The 25819-nt window shown below is 42.0% G+C and overlaps 1 protein-coding gene across 25 annotated transcripts in view; it reads left to right on the top strand.

Annotated features, from left to right (window-relative positions):
• The window catches only part of cacna1aa (calcium channel, voltage-dependent, P/Q type, alpha 1A subunit, a), a 127841-nt gene that overhangs the window by 63651 nt on the left and 38371 nt on the right, over positions 1-25819 (top strand). For 16 of the 25 annotated variants that reach the window (XM_034295416.1, XM_034295424.1, XM_034295410.1 and 13 more), the window contains 14 exons: positions 99-448; positions 646-781; positions 995-1124; positions 1211-1270; positions 1383-1489; positions 13791-13802; positions 15435-15534; positions 15966-16126; positions 16207-16347; positions 16457-16658; positions 19534-19698; positions 21603-21713; positions 23988-24071; positions 25664-25666. In XM_034295416.1, the coding sequence (XP_034151307.1) occupies positions 99-448; positions 646-781; positions 995-1124; positions 1211-1270; positions 1383-1489; positions 13791-13802; positions 15435-15534; positions 15966-16126; positions 16207-16347; positions 16457-16658; positions 19534-19698; positions 21603-21713; positions 23988-24071; positions 25664-25666 (1762 nt within the window). The remainder of the gene's footprint in view (positions 1-98; positions 449-645; positions 782-994; positions 1125-1210; positions 1271-1382; positions 1490-13790; positions 13803-15434; positions 15535-15965; positions 16127-16206; positions 16348-16456; positions 16659-19533; positions 19699-21602; positions 21714-23987; positions 24072-25663; positions 25667-25819) is intronic. The other 9 variants (XM_034295429.1, XM_034295414.1, XM_034295430.1 and 6 more) reach the window with 3 other exon arrangements.

Raw genomic sequence — 25819 nt, 5'->3', positions numbered from 1 at the left:
CTATCAGTGTCCCTGGAGGTTTCAGAACCATGTAGACTTCTTGTATGATGTCCCCACTCATTTTTTCACTGTCTCTTTGTTTGCGTCTTCCTTTGTAGGGATGGTCCCACCCTGTCCACCACGCGGCCCATCCAGAAGAGCCTCTGTAGGCAAGACAGCCAGTACAGCGAGGACATGGACAATGTCATGAACAGTAAACTGGCCACCAGCCAACCCCAGCTACCACAGCAGCCCTGCCCAGCCTCTGGCCTCCCTAGCCCAGCCAACCACACTACTCCAGGCCCAGGCTTCTGCCCTGCAGGCCTCAACCCTCACCTGACACGCAGCAGCTCCCAACTGGGCCGAGATGGAACCATGGTACCTGCATATGGAAGTAGCACCCGGATACCGGAGCACACGGCCGTGGACATCCCACCCATCTTCCCCTCCCACAATGCCATTCTGCAGGGTGAGTAAGAGGAAGGGAATAGGGTCATTAGGGGACATCTTCAAAGGAAACATTATACAGACATGCCATGCTTGTTTGGAATTCTTTTGTCTTGCCTTCATTCTTGCCTGTCCCTCTCTCTTTATCCCTCGTCATCCAATCTTGCTCATCTCTGTCTCCCTCTCTCACTCCTCTTTCTGTCACTCTTCTTCCCCCAGTCAACAAGAACGCTAACACAGAGCCTCTGCCTAAAAAGGAGGACAAGGATGATGATGATGATGAGAAGGGTGATGAAGGTGGTCCCAAACCCATGCCTCCCTACAGCTCCATGTTCATTCTGTCTACCACCAACCCGTGAGTGGATGTACACGCAGCCACATATGATCACATGCATATTCAGACTTGAATCACACTAACAGTGAAAATATGTTTACAACGTGTGTGGTGTGTGTGTGTGTGTGTGTGTGTGTGTGTGTGTGTGTGTGTGTGTGTGTGTGTGTGTGTGTGTGTGTGTGTGGTGTGTGTGTGTGGTGTGTGTGTGTGGTGTGTGTGTGTGTGTGCTATCAGGTTCCGGAGACTTTGCCACTACATCGTGACCCTAAAGTTCTTTGAGTTTGGTATCCTGTCTGTGATTGCTATGAGCAGTATCGCCCTGGCAGCAGAAGACCCTGTCTGGCCTGAATCACCCCGCAACAATGTGAGACAAGTTATTTTAGATCTTTCTAATGTATCTATTATACTACTGTACCCTCCATTGAAACTCGTTGTCCTCTCTTTATACAGGTACTGCGCTACTTTGACTATGTCTTTACGGGGGTGTTCACCTTTGAGATGTTGATTAAGGTATTTTTGAATCATTCCATATATTATTCCCTATTATTTTATTCATCAAACTAAACAATTACAAAACATGATCTCCTCTGTGCCCCACCGTCTTCCTCTCTCCCACTCTCAGATGGTTGATCTGGGCCTGGTGTTGCACCAGGGCTCCTACTTCCGTGACCTGTGGAACATCCTGGACTTTATAGTGGTTAGTGGTGCTCTGGTGGCCTTCGCCTTCACGTAAGTGCCCCTCCTGCCCCTCTCCTCATCCCCTTCTCTCTCTCCTCTGCTGCCCCCTCTCTCTGCTGTCCCTCTAGTGGTCACAACATCACAGTGCAGCCAGCCTCACAGACACCCTGGAGCAAAGCCACTCCTATGTTGCTCTCTCCTGTTGAACTGTCTCCCATGCCACACCCATATTCTCTACTCTCGCTCTATCTTACATTCTGTATCAATCTCCCCTCTCCCTCTCTGTTTGACTATTTCATGAATCTCTTCTCTCTCTGTCTTGCCTGCTGTATCACTCTACTCTCTCTCTGTCTTGCCTGCTGTATCACTCTACTCTCTCTCTCTGTCTTACCTGCTGTATCACTCTACTCTCTCTCTGTCTTACCTGCTGTATCACTCTCTGACCTCTCGCTCTCTGTCTTACCTGCTCTATCACTTTCTCCTCTGTCCTTTGCTCTGTCCTGTTCAATTATGATACACAGTCTGGAGTCTTTGACCTTCCCAGCACCTCAACAACCTTCCCACAACATTGTAAACATACTGGCTGTACATTCTCCCCAATGTCCCCTCAATCATCTTTATCCATTATGCCAGAGGAATACCGCCACCCACCCGTCCTCTATCCCGTATCCCCCATTCCTCCTCACGTCCTCTCAGTCCACCACTACCCCCCCTCCTCTTTCTCCCCCAATGTCCGTTACCCCCACCCACCCCCACCCCGCATCCTATCTCCCGTGGGTGTGAGGTCCACCCCAGGCACCTGTAACCCTTTAGCGTCCCAGGTGGTTCTGAGGGGCCTGAACTGCACCCTTCCTCCACCCGTCCAACAAAGCAGGTATTTCAGACTCCTTCTTCTGCACGCCGCAGCCTGGATTGGGACTGGATATATGCCAGGGTTATGGCTGGGGATGGAGGTGGGGTTATGGCTGGGAGTGGAGGTGGGGTTATGGCTGGGAGTGGAGGTGGGGTTATGGGTGGAGATGGAGGTGGAGGTGGGTCTATGGCTGGGGATGGAGGTGGGGTTATGGCTGGGGATGGAGGTGGGGTTATGGCTGGAGATGGAGGTGGGGTTATGGCTGGAGATGGAGGTGGGGTTATGGCTGGAGATGGAGGTGGGGTTATGGCTGGAGATGGAGGTGGGGTTATGGCTGGAGATGGAGGTGGGGTTATGGCTGGAGATGGAGGTGGGGTTATGGCTGGGAGTGGAGCTGGTCATAACAAATCATTTACATGAATAGGGAATCAAGTTATGTACATTATATTCATGTAATCTTATCTAATAGATAAAATCCTAGTAGATTACTTTTGAAAGATCAACCTCTGGTTATTATGTACAAACCCGTTTCAAATTTGTTTGGACGCTGCGTAAAATTCTAAACAAAATTAAATAATGCGCAAATCATATATCCCTATAATTAATTGAAAATGGTACAAAGACAACATAACAAATGTTGAAACTGAGAAATGTTATTGTTCCTGGACAAATACATGCTCATTTTGATTTGATACAATCCGTTTCACAAAAGTTGGGACAGGGGTATGTTTACCACTGTGTTGCATCACCTTTTAACAGCACTCTGTAAGAGTTTAGGAACTGAGGAGGCCAATTGCTGTAGCTTTGAAAGTGAAATGTATTCCCATTCTTGCTTGTTCCTGAGCCCATGCAGTGATTTCCATTATAGAATCGGCCATCCAATATTAGTTTTCAGCTTACTGGTTTTAATGATATTGTTGCACTATTTGCCTGTGCTGTCTTTGACAGAGTGGTGAACCCCTCCACATCCTCACTTCTGACAGACCCACCATCTCTGGAATTATCTTTTAATACCCATGTTACTGACCTGTTGCCAATTGACTTAATTAATTGTGTGATATTCAACCAGGTTTCGTTTTTTAGCATTACACAGCTTTTCCCATCTTTTTTTGCCTCTGTCCCAACTTTTTAGAAAATTGTTACTGGCATCAAACTCAAAGTGGGCATATATTTTTCAAGAAACAATAACATGTCTTTGTATTATTTTCTATTGAATATAGGGTTTAAACGATTTGCACCTCATTGCATTCTGTTTTTATTGACATTTTAAGCAGTGTCACAGCTTTTTTGGAAACAGAGTTGCATGTGAGTGCATGTGGTTAGTTTATGCATGTCTATGCATAGTTTCTACAAGTATGGCGTCTATGTCAACTGTACGTTTAAAATATCAGATAGTATAGCACCTGAAATTGTGTCCAAAAGTCATTGTTTCCCTAGTCTGGTTCAATTAAACATAGGATATGAATTGACAATGATTTCAATTGCATGATATAAAGCTGTTGGTTAAGTCTTATAAATTGATTATTGTACCTGCTGTCTGAACACAGTGCATGAGAAATTATGACGGTTCTGCCATGTTTCCATGCTAACCCAATCCCCGTCTCCAGGTGTCTCATAGCACAATGAAAAATATTTAAAACAGGGCAGTGGTTGATTAACATTTTGATTTACTAATTTCAGTAATTGAATTAAGTCAATTAATAGAGTCAATCTTTCTTAGAAAAAATCAAATATCTGAATTGACGTAATCAAAATGGAATCCAAGCCTAGCCCTAATGGAAACCAAGTGTGAGGATGGTGTGCACATAAATATGCATACAATCATAAATACTTGAGGTCCGTGTACATGGATAACATAATGGGAAATGGCCACCACCACCATTAATGTCCTTAGGCCGTGGCTGCGAATCCAACTATTTTAGGCTCTTTAGTCCATTGGACCAAAAGATTCAGAGCTTTCCAAAGCTTCTGCACATTTGCAGATCTTTAGTAAATTTTCTACACTCAGTCCTTGTCCAATTTGTAAAGAACAGGCTACTTTGGCGAACAGTGTTGTTAGTTTTACAAATTAAATCAAAGCTATATTAATATTTGCAAGATGTTTAATAAAAGCGTATTTTAATAAAGACAAGCAAAGAACTTCCAGGACATTTTATCAATGGAGACACCAGAGTTTCTTTGTCCTGTATCCTTCGAGACATTTATAAAAACAATAGTGGATGCTCCAAACATCTCTACTGGCCCCTCTTCCAACTACTGTTGGAGCTATTCTTTATTCTTGGCACTCTTGTGCTAAATATTAAATGGCTTCCTATCCCCCAGATGTGTTCCAAACTCACAGACAATAGCATAATGAAGCCTTTCTTCCATTTGTACTATGGTCCAGTTTGATGTAGGTGAGGATGTGGTCCCAATAACACAAGAAAAGAACAGTTGCGTGTAGTATTATTGTAGTATAACTGTAAGTCATGAACGCAAGCAGTACCATACCTTGATATCTCTGAAATATTCTGCAAAGAACAGTGCATTCAACAGCACAGATTGTGCTGTTTGGGGACCAACCCAGTTAATATAGGATACTGAAAATTGGAACAGAACTGATTGTTGTATTACTTAACTGAGCAAACAATTAATTTATAGATTTTTAAATCAACTGCAACTGGAAACCGATATTAAGAAGACACTTCTTTGGCCAAATCAAAGAATGGAGAAAGTTTCGCCAAATGCTGGTTAGTTTTATACATACAGGTCCAAGGCGCTAAATTCAGTGAGTGCAAATTTAACCTATACAAATGTTAAAGAGGAATTTTGTGTAGATTATTTTATATATTATTTTGTATATAAATGTTTACCCTCATTGTCCATTTTCACAGGAGCATACTGTGCTTACCCTTACCAAGATACACTCACCTAAAGGATTATTAGGAACACCATACTAATACTGTGTTTGACCCCCTTTCGCCTTAAAAACTGCCTTAATTCTACGTGGCATTGATTCAACAAGGTGCTGAAAGCATTCTTTAGAAATGTTGGCCCATATTGATAGGATAGCATTTTGCAGTTGATGGAGATTTGTGGGATGCACATGCACGAAGCTCCCGTTCCACCACATCCCAAAGATGCTCTATTGGGGTGAGATCTGGTAACTGTGGGGGCCATTTCAGTACAGTGAGCTCATTGTCATGTTCAAGAAACCAATTTGAAATGATTCGAGCTTTGTGACATGGTGCATTATTCTGCTGGAAGTAGCCATCAGAGGATGGGTACATGGTGGCCATAAAGGGATGGACATGGTCAGAAAAAATGCTCAGGTAGGCCGTGGCATTTAAACAATGCCCAATTGGCACTATGGGGCCTAAAGTGTGCCAAGAAAACATCCCCCACACCATTACACCACCACCACCACCAGCCTGCACAGTGGTAACAAGGCATGATGGATCCATGTTCTCATTCTGTTTACGCCAAATTCTGACTCTACCTTCTGGATGTCTCAACAGAAATCGAGACTCATCTTCCAGTCTTCAACTGTCCAATTTTGGTGAGCTCGTGCAAATTATAGCCTCTTTTTCCTATTTGTAGTGGAGATGAGTGGTACCCGGTGGGGTCTTCTGCTGTTGTAGCCCATCCGCCTCAAGGTTGCTTAAATCACCTTTCTTTCCCATTCTGACATTGAGTTTGGAGTTCAGGAGATTGTCTTGACCAGGACCACATCCCTAAATGCATTGAAGCAACTGCCATGTGATTGGTTGATTAGATAATTGCATTAATGAGAAATTGAACAGGTGTTCCTAATAATCCTTTAGGTTAGTGTAGATTGCCTGTGTTTGTCCTAGAGCAAAATCAACTCCTACTTCCAGAGACTACTGAATATAGCAATTTTTATTACAACTTTTTTAACTCCAACTATTAAGAAATTTCTAAGGATTGTTTTTGTAAGTGCACCAGATGTGTTTTCCCACACATTTATATTTTCGTTGACAGTTTGATATTTCGTTGGGGCACCTCACCACTGCAAAGAGACAGCAAATTATGCATTCTGGTAATGCATTTTCAATAATGGCTTAAATCGCCTGGTTTGCAAGATTCTACAGAACACAGTAAAAGAAAAATGGTGCAACTAAAACAAACATAACGGAATCATGCGACACAATGACATCACCAAATACAATCACGCCCACGTGATGACAGACTACCTACAACCTATACATACAACCAGTTTCCAACTGAAGCAACACCTAGCCACATTGCAATAAACAAATGTTTTCTCCCTTATATTTTTGGAAGGCTGAAGCAGATGTAATATGTCCCCTTTGAAAAATCCACGGTGTTACACTATGTGGGGTGTTTTTTGAGTTTACCTAGAAACAATGTAAGTAATTGTTGGTGTTTCAGACATAGTTATGTAGCACAATAGCATTTTACAAATTTGCACTCAAAGCGTAAAAACAACAACATCATTGGTTGAATAAGCCCTATGTCTGATCTAAAAGTAAGTAAGTCGTCTTTAGTAGAAATTATTGTGAAATTATTGTAGATCACACTGGTGGCAGTTAGGTATGGTTCAATAGAGCCATTGAACTTGTCTCAACAATGTCACGACATTGCAGATAATTAGGTTGATTAATTCTCTTTGGCTTTGTTAAGACTATAGGCTAAAGTTAGCCCTACTTCCTTGTTGTGTTCCCATCCTCAAAGGTGGGCTCTTTAAAATGGGAACATCTTACAGATTCTCAGGAGCTCATTAGATAGTCATTTTGAGATTTCAAACAGTGCCTGCTTCTGAGGATTCCTCATTACAAGAGCTGGAGATCGGCAAGAATTTGAGGTATTGTGGTTTGCTTACAACTGGGAAATATCGATGGACTTTTTCTACCAGTGAAAAGAACCGCTGGTATTTGCATCGCATGAGGAATAGTACCCACTGAAAACTCACTGATGAAGATTGTACCTTTTAATGACGTCAGCCCAAGGCTTTGCTCCTGTCCTTGTTCTTCTTTACCTTAGTGCCTCCTTTCAGACCATTTACCACCACATTCTTTTGGAGAAATTGACAACCCAAATTGGTTTACGTGAAAATGTTCATGCCTGGTCAATCCTCCAACAAAACAAAGGTACGTTATATTGTGTTCCGCAAAGTTCCCTTTTAGGACCACTCTTGATGATATAACTCGGAAACAATGTGTATTTCCGCTGCTATGCAAGCCACACTCAGATGTACATTTCAACGAAATATGTGAAACGCCCATTATTTCATACCCTGGAAACCTGTGTTTCAGAACTGGATTGCAAAACACGATACAACAGAAATTTGATCCTTGGTCACTAGAAACAAAGAAACCCGTGGTTGAATCTGATAATGAATCTCAGAGGTTTAATTAAGTACCTCAGCATTATTCATGATCTCATTTTTGAGGAACAAACAAGTATTTCAAGAGCATATGATTACAGAAGTCTAAAACTTTTTGTCAAAACATTTTGTTTTATGGTAGTTCAGCTAAATTAGAACCCCAACATGTTTCCAGTTTTATCTTCAGGTTACCTGTTACAAAGGGAAACTATTGAATTTTGTCCCACTTTATCCACTTCACCAGACTGTGTCTCTGTGCACTTTGAAAGAAAGCATGATAGCAGATAACATAGATTTAACAGATTCACCAATCGATCTTGCATTCAAATGTTTAAACTGTGCTTTGATCCACAGGCCCCATACCAACTGAAATGTAGCATGGATCATCAGATAATTGATTTAAATTATCTGAGTCTATGAGCAGCCATGAGTCTATGAAACTGAATCATTTCTGTATCAAATCATCTTGAATGAAAAATATACACACATCCCTATTAAAACTGGTTCACCAGACTCTTTGGAAGTAGACAAAGGGATGTGTATCAACTTACTGCTGATTTTATTGTTTTACTGTGAACCTACAAAACATCATGACACAAGCTTCTTTATTGCTGTGGAGACCGAACCTTCTCTTATATAGAGCTCAATTTAGAAAATAATCTGCCGATGTATTTGCGAGACAGACTCAGTCTCAATCTTTATGACTTTACTGAAGACTCAACACTTCAGTATTCAACTCTTCAGTAGGTCACATGATTGGGTGTATTTTAACCAAAGGGCATGAATGAGAAAGGCAATGCTCTGGATTGACCTCCCAGCCTTACTGTCTTTGCCTGGCTGCCCTCCTTTCTTTTCAGTGGGATACTCTGACCCAGACCCTCTTAAAGCAGCTCTCATTGGCTTTCTCTTGCTCTTGGGCTACATGCCAGGCTTTTGTCACCATACTCAACATGAGCGGGTTGAGTCACTGACACAATCTTTCTGTCCGATTTTGCTGTCCGATACTCTGCCTTGTTTTAGGGTAGTTAGTTAGTGGTTCACGATATCCCTTTGTTGGTGTGAGAGCTATGATGCCATTTCCTGACTGGTTGGCCCTGTCCCAGGACACAATGTATCCCAACAGCCCCTTCTCAGTTCCCAGTATCTATGCTGCAATACTTGATGTGCTGCTGGGCTAGGGTCAGTCTGTCCTGTCTGGTGTATTCTCTCTTATCTGGTCTACTTAGGTGTACTCTAGCTAATTCTTCTTGGTCTCTCTCTTTTTCACTTGTTCTAGGAGGACCTGAGCCCTAGGACCATACCTCAGGACTACCTGGCCTGATGACTCCTAGCTGTCCCTGTCCACAGTCCACCTGGTTGTGTTGCTATTTTTGTCTTAACCTCTAAACACTTGCCTATAAAAGGCAAACTGACATTCACATTTACTTTGAAGGAGCAGATAGTTTACCCCCTCTATAACCACTGTGACTACTTTTGAACACTCGGCTATGAAAAGCTACCTGACATATACATTTACTCCTAAGGAGTAATCATTTTTTAACAGCTGATCATCTGAATGTTTTGAAAGTGTTGATGAATGATCTGGCCTTAGTGGCCAATTTACTCCTTTAATCTCCACCAGGCACAGCCAGAAATGGATTGGCCACCCCTTGGAGCCTGGCTGTTCTCTAGATTTCTTCATAGGTTCTTGCCTTTTTAGGGAGTTTTTCTTAGCCATTGTGCTTCAACATCTGCATTGCTTGCTCTATGGGGTGTTTAGCTGGGAATCTGGATTCACACTTTGTGAGAACTGCTGTAAAAATGGCTTTAAAAATAAATGTATTTGATTAATTGACAGTATTCTAGCCTACATAACAGAACTGAAGATAGTAGTGTATATAATCTCGCCTGGAAAGACTAATCAGTGACAGTCTGTCAAAACTCTCATAATACAATGTGAATGCAAGCTGTAGTGGTTTTGTGTCCTTTAGTTAATATTTGGATTCAGCAGGATGTCTAACCGGGACAAGGGACTTCAAACTCATGTGCAAATAAGAATTGGTTTCCAATTCAAGTCCAACTGGTCAATATTATAAAAACGATGGGTAAAAAAAGGTTATCTCAGTGTTATATTTTTGTCAGATGAGAGAGTTATGAGAATGCCAAAGAAGTTTCACAACAAACTAGGAATTTGTTGTGAGGTGGTGGTTTTGTCTTATATTATTATATTCAGTTATGTTATGTGGAATACTGTGATCATAGTGATCTTGCAGACATTACTTCAGCTTTGATTGAACGTTATTGAACAAACACCATTCGCCTGTAGCCTGTTCTTTGCACGTAAAGAATATACACATGCAGGACTTGATACATACTACAGATTCCAGAACTTTGGATCCGCAGCCATTCCAATTTTTTTAATCCATTTAGAGGGTTGTCATTGCTCTGAATAAATCATACGCTGGCAGGGGTTTGTGTGTTTCGTAAACAGAAATCACTCCACTTTGCATCTTCCCCAGCATGTCTTATACTGTACCTCCTTAGGGATGACTTCTTCCTTACACCCTTGATCCCTATGCCTTACCAACAGCTCCCTTCAATTGCTTCCTCTCCATAGAGAGGCTACAGACTTCAATATTATAGCGGGCATGTACATTCTTCTCTTGTTCAAGAGAGAGGTATAGAAGAAAGCAGGATGTTCCTGCAGAATACTCCCCTCCCTCCCTTCTCCATTCCCTCCCTTCTCCCTTCCCTTCCTCCCTCCCTCCCTCCCTCCCTCCAGAAGCTGTTCACCAAACCCCTTAACCCTCCTCTTCCTCACTTCTCTTTCACAACCGCTGACAGATGGAAGCTCCGGATAGGTTCACTGCATGTTAGCATTGCCCAGCTAGCATTAGCATCATTGCCATTGCCTATCCAGTTCTTTCTTATCTGCATTCATGTGAAAGAGATAAAGGAAAGGATGCTTTGTTTGAGTATTGGGATGCTAAAGGTATGTTTTGCAACTAAACACAGGTGTAGGATCAGATTGTAAAAAAAAAAAGAAGCTAACTTGGAACATTAGTGGTAAAAACAAATCTGATCCTAGATAAGTGTCTGGGGGCAACTTCATGCTACAGTAGTCTTCCTCTGATTGGTTGGTGCTCCAGGGTGGCAGTGGTGCCCCTCCATATCTCTGCCTTGTTTTTTGTGTGTGTATGTGTGTGTGACTGACAGGTGTCACTAACGCTGGATTTGTGTACTTTAACCACACACTCAACCACACCTTTCTCTGTGTGTGTTGCTTATTTTATATATGTGTGCGTCTTTACGTAGGTGTATACGTGTATTGCATATGTATGTGTGTGTTTATATGAGTGTATATGTATGTGTTTGTGTGTTTCTCTTTCTGTGTTAGGCCTGCGTTTTTAGCCAGTGGGAATCTTGGAAAATATGACAGTGCCAACAGACAGACGGTCACACTACAAAACGGACTTGAACAAACGCACACGGATGCTTGCATTCACTTACACACTCACACACAGATATACACATTAAAACTCACAGTGCCTGAGGAAACTCAAACAGATATTGATAGTGCTGTCATTTGGTCGAAAAGTCAGGCAGCACTGCAGATAGAGTGCTCTCGTTTGAGATCTACAGTATCACACAAAAGTGAGTACACTTTTGATTATATCTTTTTCATGTGACAACACTGAAGACATGAAACTTTGCTACAATGTAAAGTAATGAGTGTACAGCTTGTATAACAGTGTAAATTTGCTGTCCCCTCAAAATAACACAACACAAGGCCATTAATGTCTAAACCGCTGGCAACAAAAGTGAGTACACCCCGAAGTGAAAATGTCCAAATTGGGCCCAAAGTGTCAATATTTTGTGTGACCACCATTATTTTCCAGCACTGCCTTAACCCTCTTGGGCATGGGGAGGCCCCACAGAGTTCCCTCAATGAACTGTAGCTCCCCGGTGCCGGCAGCACCCATGCAGCCCCAGACCATGACACTCCCACCACCATGCTTGACTGTTGGCAAGACACACTTGTCTTTGTACTCCTCACCTGGTTGCCGCCACACACGCTGAACACCATCTGAACCAAATAAGTTAATCTTGGATTACAGGACATGGTTCCAGTAATCCATGTGTTTAGTCTGCTTGTCTTCAGCAAACTGTTTGCTGGCTTTTTTGTGCATCATCTTTCGAAGAGTCTTCCTTCTGGGACGACAGCCATGCAGACCAATTTGATGCAGTGTGCAGTGTATGGTCTGAGTACTGACAGGCTGACCCCCACCCCTTCAACCTCTGCAGCAATACTGGCAGCACTCATACGTCTATTTCCCAAATACAACCTCTTGATATGACGCTGAGCACGTGCACTCAACTTCTTTGGTCGACCATGGCGAGGCCTGTTCTGGGTGTAACCTGCCCTGTTTAACCACTGTATGTTCTTGGCCACCGTACTGCAGCTCAGTTTCAGGGTCTTGCCAATCTTCTTATAGCCTAGGCCATCTTTATGTAGATCAACAATTCTTTTTTTCAGATCCTCAGAGAGTTCTTTGCCATGAGGTTCCCTGTTGAACTTCCAGTGACCAGTATGAGGGAGTGTGAGAGCGATAACACACAATTTAACACACATGCTCCCCATTCACACCTGAGACCTTGTAACACTAACGAGTCACATGACACCAGGGGTGGGGGGAATGGCTAATTGGGCCCAATTTGGACATTTTCATTCAGGGGTGTACTCACTTTTGTTGCCAGCGGTTTAGACATTAATGGCTGTGTGTTGAGTTATTTTGAGGGGACAGCAAATTCACACTGTTATACAAGCTGTACACTCACTACTTTACATTGTACCAAAGTTTCATTTCTTCCGTGTTGTCACATGAAAAGATATAATCAAATATTTGCAAAGATGTGAGGGGTGTACTCACTTTTGTGAGATACTGTATATCACCACTTATCCAATTAGTCTGGCATCCACAGTCTGGACTTAGGATCGGTGGTATCTGGGCTTCTGTTGTCCTCCCACATGCCTCTCAAATGCATAGACAAACCGCTGCCTAAAAACAATACCCTTCCCAAAGCCAGGATACTGATAGGTCGACACAGATAAACACCAACTCTAGCAGCCCAATCAGATGGCTGGTAAATGGTTTGATATTGGTTAATGTGATTAGTTGACCTGATGGACTTGTTTGAAGTTTCGTTGATGTGGAGCATCAGTGATGGTGGTGGAACTATGTTGATGCTGTGGGTGAGTGTGTGTGTGTTCAAGTTTTGTTATCTTGTTAGGGACCACAAGTAATTAAATGAAAATGTGGCCTGTCCACATGAGGAAGGTTTAAGGGTTAGGCTATGAGTTTAAGATATAATTGTCTAAGGGTTACAGTTAAGGTTAGGTTTTTGATATAAGGTTAGGTGTTTGTAGTTAGTGAAACATGGCTTTGAGTGGTCATAATTGTTTGTGTCCCATGAGCAAAGATAAACCAAAAATATGTGTGTTTGCCCTGGCATGAATAATAGGTTATTGATCGTAGAGTTTTGGTTAGGATTAAAGTTAGGTTTAGAGAACATGGATTTTTGTGGCTTAGTCCCCACCACAATAAATGCCCATCTGTGTGAACCAGATGTCTTCACTTGTGTAGTAACCAATGGCAAATCTGGTGATGTGAGGATCATTTGCTTAAACATTTAAAATGCTATATAAGGCTTGGGGGTTAAGGTCAGAATTAGGGATATGGTCAGTGGTTACAGTTAGAAAAAATGGTTAGGTTTAGATTCAGGTTGAGGAATATGGTAAAATGGGATTCTAATGGAAATATATTTTGTTCCCTAGAACGTTCTCACGAGTAGAATACAACTGTGTATGTGTGTGTCTGTGTCTCTGTGAGTTGTGTGTTCATCAAATTCTATAACTGACAGAAAACTGACAAGAAAACACACAGGAAGCTGGGAGTGGGTATGTTGGGGACACTGAATATCCTTGCGTATGAGGGGAGGGACGAAAAGAAACGCAGGCCTTGCACTGTTTTTCTCTGTCTCATATAGATGTTATTTCTCCTTTTCCCTGTTTCCCATTTTCTTTCTCTCTATTACCACCTCCCTTTCTCTTTCTCTCTTCCTTGGTCTTGCTGTCTCTGACTCTTTCTCATCTCTCCGTTCTGGACAAACAGGAGCAGTACCCGGTAAAGTTGTATTCTCTCTATCTTTATCTACTTCTGCACTCTAAAGTGCTGGTGGTTTCAGATTACATGGCTTTCCTCTCTTTCTTTTTTAATCGTGTCTGTCTGTGAGTGCTCACTGTCGACCATGTGTCTATCTCTCTCTCTCTGTCTTCACTCTGGTCTGTCTGTGGACCAGCTCGATCATACGAAAGAAATCAAATGTGAATTATTTATGTGGAAATCTGAACAAAACCTTGAGCAGATCACAAGTGATTCAGAGCACATAGAGTATCTCGGACAAAGATTGAGATTTCACTTTTTGTCCAGTACCAGAGTTAATCTGTGTCTGCGAAACTGGTCCATAATGAGAAAAAAGAGACAATAGGAGCAATATCAGTTGGAGAGGAGGGGGAGGCGAACATGTAGCTAGAGCAGCGGTGACGGCCGTAGAATATGAGGCTGAGAGGGATTTGGGGGCTCATGCTGGGGCCGGTAGGGGGCAGCGGAGAGAGGCAGATGTCACAGACACATGGAAACCCAGACAGGTAGACGAACAAACAGACCCACAACGAGGAAATACGGCTGGTGGAGATCAGACACACAGAAACATGTCGAAACACCCACAAAAACTGACCCGGATACAAATGTATCAATACATTCGTGCACACACACACACACAGATTGCCAACCACCATTTAGCCCTACATCTGTTGTAACAGCTGCGGAAGGAAGCTCTGAAAGACCCCAGGCATCCCGACGGACCTTGATGGTGTCCTAGCTGAGGTCACAGCTGACCTTAGGCTGAGTAGGGAAGACCTAGGTAGACAAGTAGAATATTCTCTCATGGAGATTATGTTTAGTTTGACTGTTAGCTAGGTAACTAACATTAGTTAGCTATAGCCAGCTAGTTAGCTAGTCATCTATTTTAGTTAGTCAGTAGGCTATTCATCTATTTCTGCATTAGTGTGACCAGAGATAATGCTTTGCACTCCCAGACACCTGTCCACAGTGTCCCTTCCAAAAAAAAAGAAAGAGGTTTGGCTGGGCATTTCAGACCAGAAATGCCTGCACTTAATGTCTGTCTTTGCCAAAGAACCAGACAAAAACATCTCATGCTGTTTGAGCTATGCTATGAAACCAGCTTGGGGAGGGAAGTGGTAGTGGTAGTGTCTGTAGAAAAGGTTCACCATTCCTCTAGCTATCAATGGAGAACAAGGTTTCAATACAGCATGGGAAGATATATGAAAGGAGCATGAGTAGACTGCACACAGTTTTAGTCCTTCAGTGCATGTGTCAGCTGAGATAAGCCACCTTTTCTAAGTGGATGATGCATTGCACACTGCGAGTGACAGGGTAGTTTGAAAAGAACACTTATTATATAGCATGAAACAGCACAACAGAAGCTGTAGGTACAGTTCAACTGAAACTGGCAGCAGTAGTCTTTCATAATACAGCATGTTTTGTCAACTAACCCTGTCTGAGTTCCTCGCTGAGTGAACTCAGCAACTACCTTCTAGGAATGGCATCCTACTACTTCTGTTCCCTTCTCGTTGAATCATTAGGGGCTACGCCAGGTACCTCCATGCACCATGCTCTTCTCTGACTGTTAATGTCTGTCTTCTCTGTGTGTGTGTGTGTGTGTGTGTGAAACAGGGGGAGCAGCAAGGGGAAAGACATCAGCACGATCAAGTCTCTGAGGGTACTAAGAGTGTTGCGACCTCTTAAAACGATCAAGCGCCTTCCGAAGCTCAAGGTTAGATTCACTTCAACCCTGTTTATTACAATCTGCACACAGCCATGTCTATGATTACAAAAATATGGAGACTTTTTCTCATCAATAAGTTGTATTTTACAGTTTGTGCATCCCAGGCTGTTTATCTGTAGTGTTTATCTCTGTATCCCAGGCTGTTTTACTGTAGGGTTTATCTCTGTATCCCAGACTGTTTTACTGTAGTGTTTATCTCTGTATCCCAGGCTGTTTTACTGTATGGTTTATCTCTGTATCCCAGGCTGTTTTACTGTAGTGTTTATCTCTGTATCCCAGGCTGTTTTACTGTAGTGTTTATCTCTGTATCCCAGGCTGTTTTACTGTAGGGTTTATCTCTGTATCCCAGACTGTTTTACTGTAGTGTTTATCTCTGTATCCCAGGCTGTTTTACTGTAGTGTTTATCTCTGTATCCCAGGCTGTGTTTGACTGCGTAGTCAACTCCCTGAAGAACGTCTTGAACATCCTTATTGTCTACATGCTCTTCATGTTCATCTTCGCTGTGGTGGCTGTACAGCTGTTCAAAGGAAGATTTTTCTACTGCACAGATGAGTCAAAAGAGTTTGAGCGGGATTGCAGGTTAGGAGACAAACAGTAGCACACAAACCTATGGACAAATAATGTAAACACACACACTTTATCAATCTGTTGTGTTATAGGGGCGAATACCTAGTCTATGAACGGAATAACGAAGTGAAGGCGCAGAAGCGGGAGTGGAAGAAGTACGATTTCCACTACGACAACGTGCTTTGGGCCCTGCTCACCCTCTTCACAGTGTCTACCGGAGAGGGGTGGCCGCAGTGAGTAAAATACACCAAGCTTATTACAGGAATCCAAAACTGTGGAGAACTGATGTGGAAAAACAACATAGTAAACTTGAATAAAATGGTCCTCTGATCTTTCGCCCAGGGTGCTGAAACATTCAGTGGATGCGACTTATGAGAATCAGGGCCCGAGCCCGGGGTACCGGATGGAGATGTCCATCTTTTACGTGGTGTACTTCGTGGTCTTCCCCTTCTTCTTCGTCAACATTTTCGTGGCTCTCATCATCATCACTTTCCAGGAGCAAGGAGACAAGATGATGGAGGATTACAGTTTAGAGAAAAACGAGGTGAGAATATTAAAGGTGAAAGACGGAAGCATAAGTCTGAGTTGAAGTCTGAGTACCAGTGGTTGAACCATGGACCTAGTAAGGATGTCTGAGTACCAGTGGTTGAACCATGGACCTAGTAAGGGTGTCTGAGTACCAGTGGTTGAACCATGGACCTAGTAAGGATGTCTGAGTACCAGTGGTTGAACCATGGACCTAGTAAGGATGTCTGAGTACCAGTGGTTGAACCATGGACCTAGTAAGGGTGTCTGAGTACCAGTGGTTGAACCATGGTCCTAGTAAGGATGTCTGAGTACCAGTGGTTGAACCATGGTCCTAGTAAGGATGTCTGAGTACAAGTGGTTGAGCCATGGACCTAGTAAGGATGTCTGTGTACCAGTGGTCGAACTATGAAAATAGTGGGGAAGTCTGAGTACCAGTGGTCGAGCCATGGACCGAGTGGTGATGTCTGAGTACCTGTGGTCGAGCCATGGAGCTAGTAGTGATGTCTGAGTACCAGGCCCACATTACCTCACATAATGTTATTTACCCAGTGAAATATAGTGTCAAGATGTGGAATGGTGTATTCATTCATCCATAAAAGTGTGCTTGTAGCAAAACATGTAGTCAAGCAGAACAAAACTGGGATGGAACTACATCAGTTTGCCCAATCTAAACTCTATTTGAAAACTTGTTGTTTAGTGTAATGAATACCCCAGGCTCAGTGTGGTTGTGAAAATCTCACTGCTTAACAAAACTGCTCTGAGCATCTGCTGCCACTAATATTAATTTCCTTTTACATAGCATACCAAGTCAAAATTCTAATAGTCTAGAAGTCATGCCAGCAAATAGGAATTTAAATCTGTGTCTCCAAAGTCTGAGTCCATGTCAAGTCAAATTCTGACTCGAGTCAGATTACTGCTCTCAAGTACAACAACATTAGATTAGATATGATAGTTGAGAGGTTATTGGGGATTATTTGTGACTATGCCAGGTTTTGTATGTGTGTAATACAGTAGCTCTTTTGAGACCATGATTATTATTCTATCCTTCAAAACTCACCAGTGGTTTTCATTTAGTTGTGTTAATTGTTAAAGAAAGTGGCTAGTGAAAATCTAATTTGTATTAATGTATATATTCTATTAACTTACACCCAAAAAAATGTGATTACTCATTTGTGATCATCTTTGTAGTCAAAGTATAAATCAGAGAAGAAAAAAGATACAAGAAGCATTTCAGGGTTTTCGAACCTGCTGAATCCCTAAAAAGGCTTGAAACGTAATCTAACTTAAAAAATTAAACTGTAACATGATGTACTTTCTATTGTTGGGGTTTGCCCATGCCATTTTAATAAATCAAAGCAGCTTTTTAGCATAAAAAAAAAATTTGGAAGGAAAACTTCCACTCAAACACTAGACGGTTACCACAAAGTTATAGGCTAGAGCAAAAGTCTTATGTACCCAGTCTAGATACAATTAGCCTACAGTACATGTCGCTGAAACATGTTAAGTTATATACAGCTCTGGAAAAAATTAAAACCACTGCAAAATTATCAGTTTCTCTGGTTAGAGTAAAATGAACATGGCACACAAATTCAAGTAGCTCGGTTTTGTTTGATGGCTTGTGACCATCCATCTTCCTATTGATCAAATTCCAGTGGTTTTCATGGGGTTCAGGTCTGGAGATTGGGCTGGCCATGACATTGTATGGTGATATGATATGGTGGTCCTCCATCCACAACCTTGATTGACCTGGCTGTGTGGCATTGTCCTGCTGGAAAAACAAATTCTAAGGTGTTGTTCCTTGGCTTGATTCATGCATCCTTTACAAAGACATATCTGCCCGATTCCAGCCTTGCTGAAGGATCCCCAGATCATCACCGATCCTCCACCAGATTTCACAGTGGGTGTGAGTCACTCTGGCTTGTATGCCTCTCCAGGTCTCCGTCTAACCATTAGACGACCAGGTGTTGGGAAAAGCTGAAAATCATCGTCAGAGATGATGACCTAACTCCATTCCTCTACGGTCCAATCCTTATGGTCTTTTGCAAACTTCAGCCTGGCTTTTCTTTGCTTCTCAATGATGAAGGGCTTTTTTCTAGCTTTGCACGACTTCAGCCCTGCCCCTAGGAGCCTGTTTTGAACCGTTCTCACCGTGCACTTCACCCCAGCTGCTATTTGCCATTCTTTTTGTAGGTCACTTGATGTCATCCTACGGTTGTTGAGTGACATTCGAATGAGTTGACGGTCATCTTGGTCAGTGGAAAGTCGTTTTCGCCCTCTGCCAGCCTGTAGCTTTGTTGTCCCCAATGTCTGTTGCTTGACCTTGTTCTTATGAACCGCCGTCTTTAACATTTTCAGGATGGAAGCAACCTGACGCTCACTGTATCCCTCTGCCAGTAAAGCCAGAATTGAACCCTTCTTTTCCTCACTCAAAGCTTTTCTTTTAAACTCTTTTGTCATACTGCATTGTATTTTTTTTATTAAAATTACCTTTGAGGTACTACTTGCACAATTTTTGCCATCCAGCTGGTCCTATTGCAAGAGGATAGTGATGACCACAGCAGTGGTTTTTATACTTTTTCTTGTTAAATTAGATTTGGTTCAGGTAATCATCTAATCAGTAAGTAAAATGAGATGTGCATTTGTTGGAATTTCACAGACACTGGAATGGAATGGCTGTCATATATGTAGAGATGCTGATTTAAGAACAATTAGGAGAGGTCTCTTAATTTTTTCTAGAGCTGTATGTTGTATTTTTTTGCGAAAAACAATGCTGAGTTTTTTTGAATATCTTCTAATCTTTTAGACTGAAAGTGCATGTACTGTTAGTTCCCAAGATCAGCCTTGAAGACCACTGCGGTGAGGCAAAACCCCATTGTTTTGTGTGCTTCCAGAGAGGCTGTATAGACTTTGCCATTAATGCCAAACCCCTGACGCGACACATGCCCAAGAACAAGCAAAGCTTCCAGTACCGCATGTGGGAGTTTGTGGTGTCGCCGCCATTCGAGTATACAATCATGGCTATGATTGCCCTCAACACAATCGTACTGATGATGAAGGTACGGCATGTCAGAACACATTGTGTCTCTTTGTGTGTACCCTCTCTTAGACCTTCACCCTCACACTAACACACAGAACTAAAAATCATTACTGGGTTTTGCATTTATTAACATACCACCAAGACCTTATTTTCAATCTTCATACCCACCTACCTACTGTACCTAATAATCTACCTACCTACCTACCTACTGTACCTAATAATCCACCTACCTACTGTACCTAATAATCCACCTACCTACCTACTGTACCTAATAATCCACCTGCATACCTACTGTACCTAATAATCCACCTACCTACCTAACTACCTCCTGTACCTAATAATCCACCTACCTACCAACTGTACCTAATAATCCACCTACCTACCTAACTACCTCCTGTACCTAATAATCCACCTTCCTACCTACCTACCTACCTACTTTACCTAATAATCTAGACACCTAACTACCGTATCCAATAATCCATCTACATACCTACCTACTGTACCTAATAATCCACATACCTACCTACCTACCTACCAACCGTACCTAATATTCCACCTTCCTACTTACCTACCTACCTACTGTACCTAATAATCCACCTACATACCAACTGTACCTAATAATCTACCTACCTATATACCGTACCTAATAATCCACCTTCCTACCTACCTACCTACCTACTGTACCTAATAATCCACATATCTACCTACCTACCTACCAACTGTACCTAATAATCCACCTACCTACCTACCTACCTACCTACCAACTATACCTAATAATCCACATATCTACCTACCTACCAACTGTACCTAATAATCCACATATCTACCTACCTACCAACTGTACCTAATAATCCACCTACCTACCTACCAACTGTACCTAATAATCCACCTACCTACCTACCTACCTACCAACTGTACCTAATAATCCACATATCTACCTACCTACCTACCTACCAACTGTACCTAATAATCCACCTTCCTACCTACCTACCTACCTACTGTACCTAATAATCCACATATCTACCTACCTACCTACCAACTGTACCTAATAATCCACCTACCTACCTACCTACCAACTGTACCTAATAATCCACATATCTACCTACCTACCTACCTACTGTACCTAATAATCCACCTTCCTACCTACCTACCTACCTACCTACTGTACCTAATAATCCACATATCTACCTACCTACCTACCAACTGTACCTAATAATCCACCTTCCTACCTACCTACCTACCTACTGTACCTAATAATCTACACACCAACCTACCGTATCTAATAATCTACCCACCTACCTACCTACTCTAATAGTCCACTTACCTACCTACTGTACCTAATAACCTACCCACTGACCTTCTTTTTAATGTACCTAATAATCTACCCACCTACCTAACTACTCTATATAATAATCCACCTACCTACCTACTCTATATAATAATCCACCTACCTACCTACTGTACCTAATAATATACCCACCTACCTACCTACCTACGTACATTCCTTCCTATCTACCTTCCTTCTTTCCTTCCTGCCTTTCTTCCTTCCTACCTTCTTTCCTACATTCTTCCCTTTAACTAATTTAACGGTTGTTTCTGCCTCTGGGGGTGTTAAACTGTGTCGCGCTATGTCCTTATATGTGTATTCCTCTGGTCCCTGGTTGTCTGTTTCTGTGTGTGTTTGAATCATATTATTTCTATTCTTGAACTTATTTTTTTGTTGTTTTTTACATTTTTGTGCATTTCTGTTAATGTCTTTGTCTGTGTGCATATATATGTGTATGTATCTTCATGCATGTGCAAATATTTGTCTGCCTGTTTGCATGTTTGCTTGTTTGTACTCGTGTTTGTTTGTGTGTGTGTGCCTGGGTGCGTATGGGTGTGTGCTTGTATGTGTGTGTGTGTGTGTGTGTGTGTGTGTAGTACGATGGAGCCTCTCCGGCCTACGAGACTGTGCTGGCCAACCTTAACATCGTGTTCACATCGCTGTTCTCCATGGAGTGTGTGCTCAAGATCATTGCTTTTGGAGTTCTGGTAAGTGTATCACACATCTTCCAATGATACAAATTGTTTCTTTTTTTTTTTACACTGGAACCTACTGAATGCAAAAGTTAGGTCTTGAGGTGATATTATACTAGCATATTTTACTTTTCCGACTTTCCTCCCTTGTGGCATAGTGGTCTAAGATACTTTTTCATGGTACCAAGCTAAGAACTATAGTCAAGGTTAGCGTCTTATCTGTGACGCAAGCTGACGAGTGGCTAGGAAGTTGGCCAGCATCGCGCAGAGAGTGGGGGGGCATTGTCAGTAGGGATTTCCTAATCTTACCTCGCTGTAGCAACTCCTTCCTGCGGTGCAGACAGCTGCCTGATCTGACTGAACTTAACCTCACATGCATGTGGAAAGAATTTGAATGCCTTGATGCAGATGGCTATGAGTCTATTTGTTTATTTATTTTGGTCAGAGGGAACCTAAACCAATCCAAATCTATCATGAATAAGTCTGATTATTGTAATATAATAAACCAGCCATTCACAAACATTGTATTTATATTATATTTTACACGCCTGTGAAAAATGCCTCTCATACTGATTTGATGCCTCCTCTTCTTCAACAGTATCCTGTCATTTTTCTCCAGATCAGATAACTAATGTCAGCACAGGGCAAAGAATGTGCCAACTAGATACTGTTCCCATTATCACCAATAGCACCATCTGCATTCAAATGCTGGTCTACATCGTATACATTATTAGTTGTTTGACAACCAATGTCATTTCCTGGGTAATTTTTCAAAATGTGCTTATAGAAAAGTTTACAAACTATGCTGTGAACGAACGCTATGTGTTACATCCATCCATTTCTAGGTTAATAATGTTGCTGTTTCCACATCTCACTGGAGATTTGGGCTTTTCAGTTGCTGTGTTCACCATTTTTGGTATTTTGTAATTGTTTAATAAATAGTTTAAAGTTGTAATATCATGCCAAGAACATACCCCCTCCCCCCCAAGTTTATTCTTTGAGAGATTTACATTGGGGATCTTTCCCTTATCGATGAAATCCCACATAAAATATTGTATAGTTTTCTGAAATTTACTGTTACTGTACAATACTATTGTACTTTCTGTTATATCTAATTTACACATGGAGCCGCATCTGTCCAGTAATCATAAAGGTTTCTGAATCGAATCCCAGATCAGCAGGCTGAAAACTGTAGTTCTGTCCTTGAGCAAGATATTCAACCCTAATCCCGGCATTCATCTAGGCGATTCCCTTACATTTCCAATTTGGAAGGCTTAGGTTAAATTCAGAAGTCAAATCCCAGTCAACATTTCCTTTGCCCATTCTCTTCCCACTTTGTGCCACCCATGACTGACAAACCTACATGTCTAATGTAGACTGTATTGTTCTTCTTCATGTCATCAGAGTTAATCAAAGCTACATCAGTCCTCTGTTTGAATATGCTCTTCCAGCCTGTGACAACTATGCTCTCAAACATTCCTGAATGTCCAAAACCTTGCAATTTAAATTGTGTATTGAGTTACTAATTACACAAAATGTCAGTATTTGCACAAAGTTGCCAGGCTAATGACCAAAGGAGGGAGGAAGACTGTTCTGGGTTGGCATTATGGTCAGTTAGAACGCACGCTACAGAATTTTGAATGAGTATTCCACAATGTGTTTCATATGTGCTGATCGGGGACAACTAAGAAAAGGAGAGTCTGGGGTTTAATGGCATGATTGAGGTTTTAGGCTTTATGAAGTGGGACATGCACGGAGAGGGACCACTCACACAGACACACACACAGGTCTGCTGAGAATGCACAATGAGTTTGGTCTTTGATTTCTGCCTCAGAAATCCACCATTGTTTTTTTTCTTCTACTCTTAATGCATAGTTTAGCTGCAGGCTTTTATAAGGCAGCCATGGTTTTCTACTGCAGTAGCAGTCATAATATCGGCCACAATTGGGTGATCTCATTTTTGGGGGGAGTCAACCAATCAACAGACTAGTCAACTAACCAGCCAACTAACACACTAGTCAACTAACCAAACAAAGTGCCAACCAACCATCACTCACTTTCTTTCTGCCTTCGAGTCGTTACAGGGATTTTATTCTTCCTGATACTACTCTCAGTGCTGCAATGACTCCAATATGGTGTCAAAGATTTCCAATTTGTCTCATCTGCAATGTGCCTTCTTCACGTCCCGCACTGATAAACCCTCTTCTCTCTCTTCTTTCCTCACTCTCTTTCCTTTCTTCAAAAACGTTTATTCTCCACTTTCCTTCCCCTTTTTGTTTCCGTCAACAGAATTACTTCAAAGATGCCTGGAACATTTTTGACTGTGTGACAGTCCTGGGCAGCATTACAGACATTTTAGTGACTGAGCTCGGGGTAAGTGTGGAACCAGGGATGCTGTGTACAGAATGTGTGAGGGCGGGCGGGGTTATTAACCATGGAAAAGGGCGTGTCATCAAGTTCAATTGTATGGTTTTGTTATTGTTTCCACATTAACAAAATGCTATTGTGGCAGTTTTCTTGTCTCTGTGAAGGTGGAAAAAAGTTAAAGATAAACTGGTGGTGGCGAAGAGAGTGGCAGAGAGACAGAATAGTGCTACATAGATGAGCGGAGAGTGAGAGAGGAAGGAATAGAGCAGCACAGAATAAGATAGACAGGGACAGAGAGGGTGGCTAGAGGAGTAGAGTAAGAGGCAAAGAGACCGTAGTCTACAGGATCTTGCATTGCTCAGTGAAGCGCGAACGTCTTCTGAAAGCCTTATATAATTGTCCCTGTTGGTGGAGAGCAGAACAGAGAGACCTGGGTTTAGTAGCCCAGCCCCACTGACAATACTCAGGAGGTCAACATGCACTCTCTCTCTCCACTCTACTGCTCCGCTAGGCAACAAGACAGCCAATCATATAATCAGCCTGGAAATGTTCTGTCAAATCAGACTATTGCACTTACCAGGCAACCACATAGCAGCCAATAGGATAAATAGTTAGCCACTTAGTTATTCAGGCAGGTAATGCTCTGTGCAAGTGTCTCTCTGTGCGTGAGTTCATGCGTGCTTGCGTGCTCCGACTATCCAGAGTCTTTGTTTATACATCAAACACATCATATACTGCACTCCCGAAGCTCAGCCCTGGAGAGCTATGTGTTTTCTTTCTTTATTATTAGCCCAGCAATAACACATATTATTGAACTGTTTTACTGATCATCAGGACATGATGAGTTGTATCAGGTGTGTTGTGGTGGTATCACATAGCTCTGCAGGACAGAGGTTGAGAACTATGGGTGCTGTTGAATAAGATATCATAAAAAAGCAACGGCAACTGGTGTTCCTGAACACATGGCCTGAACTGTGCTTTTCCATTTTTCCTAGTCAGTTCAGTCCAGTTCATATAATTGAGGAAAAATTGCTTTCCCCAACTGAGCTGGCCGTTCTGCCAGCTGTTGACAGTAAATGTTATTACTGTAAGAATAAAGTTGATAAAGGTCCTCTCCTCTAAGTTCAACTCTGTCCCAGTCATCATTTGATGGAGAGGGAGTAGCAAACCATTTCTTTGGATCTGCCCAGCGATAGTTTAATTTGGGTTATCTTATATTAAACCTGTAGTTGTGCTACAATGTTGAATGGAGACTTGACATTGTGTCAACGTCCAGAGTAATAATATTTTTCTTGAACTTAACCTGTTTCATAGTCAATAATATCCTTGTTGTTTGTAGAAGGTGGTATTATGATTTGATTTCTCTAATAATGTGTGCATAATGACAATTTATTTCCTGTTTTATCTTTTTTACATGCTTTCTTTAACTCTACACTACTTAATGGCAACTACTTCGCCCCTTCCCCTTGTGACGAATCCATCCAATCAAAATGCACTATGTCCATCCATGAAACCTGGCCTGGCCAATCGCACTGGTTGTCAAATCAACCTCCAAAAATGCTGCTATAAACCATGTCATCTGCTACATCTACATGTAGATGGTTTGTACTTTTTTTGTGGAAATACTTTAATGAATGCGTCCATTTCCTGCTTTGTCTGTGGTGATGCATGTAACTCGATTTCTCACTCCATGTAAAAACGGTTGGCAAGAAAGCCCTCAGGCTTTTTAACACCCCAGCATTGACCCCTGACCT

The sequence above is a fragment of the Esox lucius genome, chromosome 11 (assembly GCF_011004845.1).
Source record: "Esox lucius isolate fEsoLuc1 chromosome 11, fEsoLuc1.pri, whole genome shotgun sequence".
In the NCBI taxonomy this organism is placed as follows: domain Eukaryota; kingdom Metazoa; phylum Chordata; class Actinopteri; order Esociformes; family Esocidae; genus Esox; species Esox lucius.
This window is presented reverse-complemented; position numbering and strand designations above follow the sequence as displayed.